The sequence below is a fragment of the Spodoptera frugiperda genome, chromosome 3, assembly GCF_023101765.2.
Source record: "Spodoptera frugiperda isolate SF20-4 chromosome 3, AGI-APGP_CSIRO_Sfru_2.0, whole genome shotgun sequence".
Classification (NCBI taxonomy): domain Eukaryota; kingdom Metazoa; phylum Arthropoda; class Insecta; order Lepidoptera; family Noctuidae; genus Spodoptera; species Spodoptera frugiperda.
The window spans coordinates 3843113-3853885 of NC_064214.1; the positions used below are offsets into that span (position 1 = coordinate 3843113).

At 36.3% G+C, this 10773-nt stretch overlaps 2 protein-coding genes across 2 annotated transcripts; one reads left to right on the forward strand and one right to left on the reverse strand.

The window, feature by feature from the left end:
* Positions 1-163: 163 nt before the first annotated feature.
* Positions 164-2453, reverse strand: LOC118274009 (WD repeat-containing protein 61). The gene is made up of 7 exons (XM_035591324.2): positions 2285-2453; positions 2090-2208; positions 1822-1985; positions 1327-1562; positions 876-1063; positions 400-571; positions 164-307 (listed from the first exon to the last, which is right to left on the reverse strand). Exons 1-7 carry the CDS (start codon positions 2300-2302, stop codon positions 218-220), a joined length of 987 nt encoding a protein of 328 aa, XP_035447217.1. The 5' UTR covers positions 2303-2453; the 3' UTR covers positions 164-217.
* A 4963-nt stretch (positions 2454-7416) lies between these two features.
* LOC118274173 (pre-mRNA-splicing factor RBM22) lies at positions 7417-10289 on the forward strand. Its single transcript, XM_035591601.2, has 7 exons — positions 7417-7685; positions 7768-7821; positions 7911-8404; positions 8704-8877; positions 9197-9339; positions 9461-9573; positions 9715-10289. The coding sequence occupies exons 1-7, from the start codon at positions 7632-7634 to the stop codon at positions 9919-9921; spliced, it is 1239 nt and encodes a 412-aa protein (XP_035447494.1). The 5' UTR covers positions 7417-7631; the 3' UTR covers positions 9922-10289.
* The last annotated feature ends 484 nt before the right edge of the window (positions 10290-10773 follow it).

Below are 10773 nucleotides of genomic sequence, written 5' to 3' on the forward strand. Positions count from 1 at the left end.
CGGGGCTTTACCAATTTTTTGTGTTTAATGTTTTTACCTTTTTACACATTTTCAATTATTGTTCTACTTATAAATAATGTATAGTAGTTCTTGGTAGTTCCTATGTCTAAAACATTTTCCAGGGGCACTCAAGTAACTAGTGAGCATGGTACAATAAAACAAATTATTTTAGAAGATATGGTATATTAAAAAAAAATTGGATATTTTACATTATAAATTATAATGGACAGTCATAAATATTTAAACTTTTATCTTCCGATACAGACATAATTTTATTACTTTCTGCATTAAACTTTACTCCCCAGACCTGGAAATACATAAAAAGAAAAGTTATTAATATAAGAATGTTAATAAACAGGGATTAATTGCAATGTTAACAAATTTTCTATAATATATTACCTGATCACTGTGTTCCTTAAATACATGTTGACATTGCATGCTATCTAAATCCCAAACTCTCACTGTTCTGTCGGCACTCCCAGAGGCAAACCGTTTACCATCAGGTGAGAATGCGACTGATAATACCCATGATGCATGTCCTGATAATGTACCTGCTAAGTTTGCATGAACCCTGAAACAATGAAATTAATTATGAACTTATTGTATGCTAGAAAGATACAGACAAAAATAGGCAACAGAAAGAAAGAATAAATGCATAACCCACTATATTTTTTAACCTGACGCCACACAACATGTAGCAGGTTTGGGTTCCATTTCCACATGGAGCAATTCTTTGTGTGATGTACAAATTGTTGTTCTGTGTCTGGGTGTGGGGTTAATGTGAACTTGTATGTTTATAAACACATCCATGACACAGGACAAAATCCTTATGTGGAGCAACATAAAATAAAAATCAGTTTTAAGATCAAACTTACACATCATAAAGTTTCATATGTCCATCGTCAGATGCAGTGAGCAGTAATTGTGAATCTGGTGAGAAACATAAGCTCCGGATTGGCATAGCGTGGCCTTCTAATGTGTGGACTAGTTTTCCTTGAGCCACATCAAATATATTAATGATACCGTCTAGAGCTCCACTTGCTATGTATTTACCATCTGGGCTCTGAAATTATAAAAATAAAATATTGTCAAAATATTATAAATGAAAGAAATTAACTGATAAACAAATAAGCATCATATTGGGCATACTAGACTCGGCATTGCCTACAGGCAATGGTAGCAAGGTAAACCTAGCACAAGTCTGCTTTACTTTGAATGACACAAGAGGGCTGAACACTCTCATTTTGATCACATTAAATGCAAAACAAACTCATAATAAGCCCTAAGGCAATGTTTTTATGACAGAAAACCAATATGAAAACTTACATAAGCAACACTTAATGTGAATTTCCCCCTGGTATCTAATGTCTGCTCCTGTTTACCACTTTCTACTCCAAATATGAGGATCTTGCCAGCATTGCTTCCGGAGATCACATGTTTTCCATCAGGAGAGAAGTCCAAGGTCCATACATCTGTTGGACCTGTCTCCATAGTCTTTATTTTCTCACCATTTGTTAAATCCCAAAGGATTAGGGATGAGTCTTGTGAACTACTTGCTAAAGCTGGAACATAAGAAAGGAGTTATTAATAAAAAAGTTTTTATTAATTTTGAAATTTATTAATCGTCATGTTCATGAAATAATAATAGTTAATTGAAGACCCTGCGTAAATTAATTTCAGAAATTACTGAGTGAGTTTAGAATTGAAATTAGGCTTAAGTAGAAGGTTAGACTTGACTTAATTGTCTCTATCTTCCACAATTGGAGAAAGATGGGATAAAATATGTTATAATTAACTAATAATGGTGTATTATAAGCTTACTTTTTCCATCAGGACTGACAGCAACAGATATGACTCCCAGTGAGTGGCCCTCCAACTGATGTTTCTCTTCCAGTTTCCCATTCTCAAGCTGCCACACTTTGATCAAGTCATCCAACCCTCCAGTAATCAAGTAGTTTTCGGAACTAGGTTCATTGTTTGTCTCTCTGAAAAATTTAATTTCATAGTGTTATTAAATGATTGTTTGCTCTGAAAAATCATTGGTATTGCTACCAAAAAGTATTTAGGTCTATAGGTTAGGTGTACTTACTGTGTAGGGTCAACGTCATCGTTCTCAGCTTCCTTAGGTTTCTCCTTTTCTATATTACTCCAGCCGCAACACCAAATAGAATCTTCATGAGCATTTTCTTTCTTCAATTGCATATAATACTAGAAATAAGAACGACAATTAACATCAATATGCCGATGAAATCAATCGCGTTTTTTACGGAATACTAAAACCCACCAATGTTGTTATTGACATAATTGAAACTTATGGCTTCCTAGATATGCTACAGAAATAAATAAATTGTTTTATTTGATTATTTCGCGGAAGTTTATAAAGATCAACAACTCGTATGGACTCAACGAATCTATCAAATTTGGCAGTTGACGTTGACGTGACAAACGAAACGTCATAAGCGGGACGTGAACCCTTGACAGAGTTGTTTATTGTTTTAATTTTAGTTTAGTTTAGTTTTAATAAAAAAGAACAAGTTTATTTTAATGTGTGTATTTTTCTTTTTTTAAGTTATAACGTAAAGTTAAATGCAAGGAGAAAATATGCAAGGAAAGAACAACTCCATCAACCATTGATGTATAACCATGGATGTGAAATATTGTCTATTATGAGCCGAATTTAAAACGTTATTCGCCATTAAATATTGGATATCTATAGTTTTTTCTTTTTTATTAATATCTCTTTGCCTTAGTAGAAGGAGATAACACATCATTGTCATTCAGATAATAATTTTGTGACGTCACGAAAATGTAGGTACTTGCGGCCAATCCGCCATTACAAAATACGGCTTTCGGTTATCTCTCAAAGTGATGATTTTGGATATGGTTTTTTATGAAAATTCTTGTTGAAGTCGTGTAATCGTGTATGTGATAGAGAAAAATATCAGTGAAGGGAACGATACCGAAATACGGTGTAATTGAAAATAGCACTAAAAATACAAGCAAACCTCTAGCAGTCTATTAATGATAATATTTAAGTCTGAATTTGAAATGTCAAACATTCAAGCACCTTGCCGCGTACTGACCTCTGGCTCCATTTTTGAATACTGTTGTGGTCTTCCTGAATTCACATTTGGCACAATGAGCACCTTCAAATCTCTTAATCGCTGTCCAGCGCGTAAAAAAGTTCTTGGCGTTGGAAGAGTGCGCGATGGGTACAAAAGGTGATACAAGTTTTGCTGCTTCACCACTACTCCCTTCTGACTAATACTCTCACTCGAGGTGTAGTTGTACGGTATAATACACAAAACGATGCGCATGCCACGAGCTTTCCGGAATGACTGTTTTTAATATTACTGCACGGCAAGGGCAAGGGGCGCGGTGCGTGCCGGTATAGGTCCCCCTCCACCCGCGCGCCTTGCTGCTGACCGCTAATTAAGGGAAATGTTATTGTAATAATACTAAAAGTAATGAGAATACAAAAAAGTTCCTTTGGGAAAGTTAATTGAGATCATGAGTACAATCACGTTTTAAAATATCGTTCACTACATTCTAGTCAGCCTATATAATTCTTCTGTTAATACTTTAAAAGAGTTTTATTGTTCAATACCCAAAAATTACCCAACCTTAGCTAAACTTTAACCAGTTGGTGTAAATGCAAACAAAGTATGTAGGTACCGTGAATCTTTATTTAAGGGATTTTATCACATAGCGATAATATCACCCGCGCCTTACAACAAAAAACTTATTATAGAAATATTTGAGTATCTTATGAATAGTTATGAACTAGTTAAGCTTATACTTAAAATTACATTTAGAAGTCGACATAGAATCCTAGCATCCTCTGACAGAGGAACAGCTGAGGAGATGCTGTTACAAGTTCCTACTTCAAATTCAGACGATTTGAAGTGTCTTTCCTGCACATACCGGTCACATTCCACCAGAACATGACAGATATCTTCTATTACTCCGCAAACTTCACAGTTTGGAGAGGTAATTTTACCCATTAAGTATTTAAATTTGTTGGATGGGATGTGGCCGGACCGCATTCGCAATAAAGCCACCAAATATTTCCTTTCCATCTCCCTACCTTCAAACCGTGGGTATCGAGGCAGTTCAGACTGGATAGTTTTATACCGGATATCTTTAAGACCGAGAGAGAGGCGAGACCTCTCATCATAATAATAATATATTCGCGCCATCTTTGCCTGCATAGTTCTTTAACGTGACCAAACTGCCAATCTAACCATGAGTAAATAATCCCCTCGTAAGACATCCGTTGGGCTGATGTGTGTGGTACCTCGTTACCCATGATACCAATATGAGAGGGTATCCATTGAATGGAGATATTATTTGTTACTTAATTATGTTCATGTTACAAGTGGCAAGTACTAAATAGATTTCGCTGATATTTGGAATAGGATGACCCCAGATATTCCTTTTCGATATTCCACGTATTTGCATGAAGCGAAATGACATTATTTCTTTCTTATTCAAACATTAATAGGTTCGTATATAAAGTCTTACACACAGATTGCCGTATAGGCAGATTTAATATCTTGGTTATTATCTAAGTGTCGACCTGTTGTTAAAAGCAAGTATATAATATACTCAACGAATCTTGGAACAATACCATTCTTTACTCTTATCGCTATCGTGAAACAATTCCTGGAATTGTCAAACCCAAAACTCGAGCGCTGATTGGTCGTTTATATTTTTGATCTAATTTCCCACGATAACAAAGCATTGTTCTTCTATTGTTGAAGCATGGTACTTTATTTTCCTAGTAAATAGAAATTATTATTATTATTGTCATGAATACCCCAATACATGGTTTAGCTTACCTAACATAGTTACGAAACCGCAACAAATATGTAGTCCAAAAGAAAAGATGTGTGTACATAGATGTAAATACATAGGATGTCTTATTTTATTACACAAGTACAAACAAAAGCCAATCAACTGGAAGACAGTTTTATATTCATTTTGTAGACTTATCCAAAGTTTGTTTATTCTACGTGTAGCTTATGTGTTGCTGTAAAGCATCTTGATAGAGATTTTCACCAACTGAAGCCAGATCCAAATGAGAATAATATTTTAGTGCAGAAGTATTTACGATATGTATGTTCAATCCTTTGTAATTTGTTATTGTATTTAAGTTAACAGTACGTAAATCCTACGTGTGTCTTAAGACTTCTGGACATAAGAAACCCAATGGACTTGCAATACCTACAAAGAAAACGTGCATACCTACACTTACTGACAATATTTTGTAATGGCGTATTGAACTGCGGATGTTATGTTACTTGAAAACAGTAGAAAAATATTGATATTTTCGTTACAACATTATATTATTATTTATCTAGCTTCGCTTTTAACTAGCTGCGTGTGGAATTCGTTACTTGTGGAATCTAATGTTATAATGTCTGGGATCTGTCCAAATATCAGCGAGATCTATTCAGAACTTACAATATGATCAAGTAACAAACATCTATACATTCTGGTAACCATTTCCTCGTCATTTAAAAGTAACTGGAATCGAAGTGCCTTATATCGTCGCCGTTGCACCTGAAACATAATCGTGGAACAGGTCACGTAGGCCCCCGCCGCCAAGAAGATGCGCTTCGCCTATGGATTTCTAATATGTTTACTGGGTTACTGGGTGGGAAAATTTAACACGACTTCTATTTGATAAAGACATATAGTCATTTCTTAGAAGGCAATTATAAGGTGACTGGTTTGCAACAGTCGTTTGAAATTATACTATGTCTAACGACGGCTGTCTCAGCTAAGCCGTTAAGCCGGTACCAATTTAAATTCGATACCTTCTTCAACTATTGGATCTTCAAGTTCTGAATGCTTTGAAAACTAAGAAAATTTGTTATAAATACCGACAAAGATCGTGATATTGTCGGACGTTATACTGCATTACGGTATCCTAGGACGGGATACAAATCTTTTAACGCAGCTATGTATGCGTCTATTGATATAGCTGTAACCATCTCAATATTGCAGGTCTTCAATATCAACATATCAATAGCCTATAAGTGCCCACTGTTGAGCAAAGGCTTCTTCTCAAAAGGAGATTTGAGCATATACAACTCAATTTTAAAAATGTGCTTAGTTCTTCATCTGACAATTTAATAAAAGCGTAAGTTTGTGAGATTGTGTGTACATTTGCATAAATCACAGCAGAACAGCTGAAAGGATAGGGATGAAACCCCTGTTCCAACAGGGGTAGATTATAGTCTGAAATAACGCATGAACTTCTTTTTATCTTATAATAACGCGGATGAAGCCGCTGGCAAAAGCTAGTTAATTCTCAGAACGAATACTACTGATACTGATCATTGTAAATGATTAGAGCCAGATCTATTTTGAATAAAAGTAAGTACATATTATGGATAACCAACTAAATCCGGTAGGTCGGCCTTCTATCTCTTTTATGATTGGGTATACTTATCCAGTTATGTTCACCTTTCATATGATAATTGGGACTGGACTAAGAGTGGAAACATAAAACCCACGAATTTTTGATTTGCTTTTGTTTCAACCGAAGCATTCTCGTGCTTACTTGTTGCAGGTCACGTAGGCATAGGCACATACGACGACGTAGGTCACGTAACACTTGAACCCTGGTTGGTTTTCCTACACATTCACAATATGAATTAGAAAATTAATATTTAATGTATGCATCTAGTCTATTTGCAGCTATCACACTTGAATATGTAGTTTCACATTCACATCCACAGCATATAAGTGCTGACCAAAGGCCTCTTCTTGCACGGAGAAGGTTTAAGCATTAATCACCACGCTTTACCAATTCGGGTAGACGATTTCAAACTTATAATTAGAAATTATAACTCCAAGTTTCCTCACGATGTTTTCCTTCATCGTTAGTCAACAGTGTCTTAATATGCTTACAGCTTAGAAAGAACATATAACTTGGAAAAAGTACTTTGCCTTTGGTCGTACCCTCATACATGAGAAGCGACCGTCTTAAGCCTCCGGGCCACCACGACATATAATATGAATAGTTTATAAAACAGAAAAATATTTTATTTAAAGATGCAGTACTTAATGATTTAATGTTAAATCTAACCGTTTACTGGTGGTTTTGATGCCACATCATATTTCGCTGCATTGTGGCATCTCAAAATTAACCCTTTAAAACAGTCACCGATAGCTGTATCTTGTGATGGCTGATTGAGCACCAGTTTTAGTGATTGAAAAAATATTCCAAGAATACCCTTGATATACCATTTCTTTTTACTTAGGTAAACAGACATAAGTAAGAAAGAAACAACACATCTACAATTATGTGTATAGACAATCAATTCCCATCCATACAACGTAGATAACAAAGACCGTGTCTCGTCTATTGTCTATTCCGGGACTATAAAAAGGATGCGTCAGTGCGCTTTCATTATCAGTGTCACTGTGTGTGTGGTGGCGTCAACAAGTGTCTTGTGCATGCGTTGCTCATTTTAATTTTTATCACCGTTGACTATTGTGGAAACATTATTGTTGATAATATTTTCGTTATATTAAGTAACAAGAAGTATTTTGTAGTATAATATTGAGTGCTTGTTAGTGATTGTACACCAATAGTGAATTTGTTAAACTGAAACGCAATGGCTGTTTCGAAATCAACAAACACTTACAATCGTCAAAATTGGGAAGATTCTGTAAGTATTATTCTTAATTTGTCTTTATTTGTATTCTGTTGTGTATGTAATAAAACTAATAAATGTTTTTCTTGTTCCGTAGGACTTCCCAATCCTGTGTCAGACGTGTCTTGGTGATAACCCCTACATTCGTATGGTGAGTGTGGCATTTTTTCTCAAGTTTATTAACTTCCTTGTCGATACATAAAAGGATATATGTACTAACGTTGTTTTATTTCGTTTCAGACTAAAGAGAAATACGGCAAGGAATGCAAGATATGTGCACGTCCCTTCACTGTGTTCCGTTGGTGCCCTGGCGCGAGGATGCGTTTCAAGAAGACGGAGATATGTCAAACATGTTCCAAACTAAAGAATGTTTGCCAAACGTGCCTTTTGGATCTCGAATACGGATTACCGATTCAAGTTCGAGACGCCGCACTCAAAATACAAGATGATCTACCTCGTAATGAAGTCAATAAGGAATATTATATACAGAATTTAGATAGTCAAATGTCCAAGTTTGATTCGACGCAGCCAAGCAATTCTGCTTTGAAATCGAAAGGCGCCAACGATTTGCTGCTTCGTCTGGCGAGAACTGCGCCGTATTACAAACGGAATAGACCCCATGTATGCTCATTCTGGGTGAAAGGGGAGTGCAGACGAGGTGAAGAGTGTCCTTATCGCCACGAGAAGCCCACAGATCCGGATGATCCACTAGCTGATCAAAACATCAAGGACAGGTAAGCATTTCTTCTACTACTAATAAGACAGTGCAGTTTTGTTCAGTAACACAGTTACAATTCATTGATTAGTAGTGTACAATGAAAATCTTCATTAAAACTGCAAAGGTCTGTTACATAATGTCTCATTTGAGTGCCGAATAGTTACTTTTCCAGTATTAAACACCATGGGGTCATGACGTCAAGGTGTTTAATGTGTTGACAATGGCTTTGCCCCTCTTTAGTCCTTAGTAATCGGTAGTTAAATGCCAGAATTTGTATTTACTTTGCATATACTAATTTGTCTTTTATTTTCACAGATATTATGGAGTGAACGACCCAGTAGCTGAGAAGTTGATGCGCCGTGCAGCCGCTATGCCAGCGCTACCTCCGCCCGAAGACAAGACTGTCACTACTTTATACATCGGCAATCTACCTGATAATATTAGTGAAGATGAACTTAGAGGTCATTTCTATCAATATGGAGAAATAAGGTATGTCAATTTGTTTCTTTTATGATCATTATTAGTCTAAATTAACTTTCTCATTATCAAATAGCATTCAGTAAATTAAGTTTTGCTTAAAACATCAGTGTGGCTGTAATCCATAACTTCTTTTGTTTAATGTTGCCTCGCACTAGAGTTTTCTCCTATGCACTCATACTACATCCATAACTTTCAAATGTTTTGATATAAAAAGCAATATTCTGTTTACAATAACTTCAAGAATGAGTGAGCAGGGTGTGAATGTGACCGCTAAACTCCCAATTTTATTCACTACTTGTTACTTATGTGCCTATTTCTTTATTTCCAGGTCTTTGACTTTAGTGCCTCGAGCTCAATGTGCCTTTGTACAATACACTACAAGGAGTGCCGCTGAGCATGCTGCTGAAAAGACATTTAATAGATTGGTCATCGGTGGTAAAAGACTTACCATCAAGTGGGGCAAATCTCAAGGTTAGTATTTCTTATCCATACTAATTTCTTCTCGATCATTCCTATTGATTGATGTTATATGAACTTGCTTTTAAAACTGATTTATTTGTAAATACTAATGTACTGTTATCTGTTTTAACAGGACGCCAAGGTGGTAACGAGAAGAATGAAACTGCGCCAGTGTTAGAGCCGGTCCCTGGACTGCCGGGCGCTCTGCCCCCACCTCCAGCTTACTTGCATCCGTTCCCACCGCAGGTAAATATTTTTCTTTAGATTACTTTTTAACTTATGTATATTCTAAACAATCTTTGTTCTTACTAAACTATTAGAGACAGCACCCCAATCACATGATGATTCAAGTTACAGGAATTTATTGTGTCTTATTTTTGTTCACAGATGCCACCTCCACCAAATCGTCCGAACGACTTCTTCAACTTACACCATTACGGCGGCGGAGGCTGGCCTAGTTGGGGCGGAGGCGTGCCCGGTGTGCCCGGAGTGCCCGGCGTCCCTCCACCGCCGGCGCCGCTAGCGCTCCACTACCCCAGCCAAGATCCTGCCCGGCTCGGTGCACATGCACACGCCAACCAACCACAAACATAGTACCTAAGAACTTGTATTTCGTTGTCATGTAAAACAGGTTGATCTAATGGCAATGTGTTGTCGTAACCTGCGTTATGGATAACGCACGCCTTGTCCTACCTACAATTTGTAAGACGATTATGTAAAAGATGCTATCCAACTGATAGCATTTTAGACCAAACATTTGTATTTTGTTAAATTGTAATTGTAAAATGTGGCTGTGCAATTTTGTACAATTTTGAACTATGTCCTTCGTGCCACACAACTCGCATGGTTAAATGTTTGAGATCCACTTGTATCTATAGTAAATTTTAATTATAGTGAAAGGGGTTAACAATGCTAGATTAGGAAAAACTGAAGATTTTGTTAATAAAATGATGTGTATGTAATTACAGTATTTCTTTTCTACTTCCTTCTCCTTATTGTTATATGCCTATCTATTTAAGACTAAATAGTAATCGATGAGTACAAAAAAATAAAGAATTATTTTATAAAAAGATAAAATATTTTTTGTTACTGAATCCCATACGGTCGTCTAACCAATCATCCAAAGTGCTGGAGATACCTAATAAATGTTGCAATGCATCAAGCAACATGATAATGAAATAAATTGTGGCTTCTAGTAAATAAGATTAGAAAGTCACGACACTCATCAGTGGGGACTACTGAGAAGAGACAAGACTCTTCCAAAGAGTATAAGTATGGGACTTGTCTTAAATAATCACTTCTCTTTGAGTCTGTTTATGCGGGCGAAATCGAATTACAACGAAGCAAAAATCCAGTTACTTCGGAGGATAAAGAAGTATGCGCGTGCACAAATGAGCGCGATTTAGATTTTTAACTCTGCGGTCGTATAAATTGACCCTTACCTTA

Excerpts from the sequence above, each read along its gene's own strand:
- LOC118274009 (XM_035591324.2), bottom strand. Across the intron at positions 1,563-1,821 it reads TGTCAGTCCTGATGGAAAAA|CTTTAGCAAGTAGTTCACAA; the intron begins GTAAGCTTATAA and ends CTTATGTTCCAG. Across the intron at positions 1,064-1,326 it reads TCACATTAAGTGTTGCTTAT|AGCCCAGATGGTAAATACAT; the intron begins GTAAGTTTTCAT and ends TTATAATTTCAG.
- LOC118274173 (XM_035591601.2), top strand. The coding sequence starts at position 7,632 with ATGGCTGTTTCGAAATCAACAAACACTTACAATCGTCAAAATTGGGAA. Across the intron at positions 7,822-7,910 it reads ATAACCCCTACATTCGTATG|ACTAAAGAGAAATACGGCAA; the intron begins GTGAGTGTGGCA and ends ATTTCGTTTCAG. Across the intron at positions 9,574-9,714 it reads TGCATCCGTTCCCACCGCAG|ATGCCACCTCCACCAAATCG; the intron begins GTAAATATTTTT and ends TTTTGTTCACAG.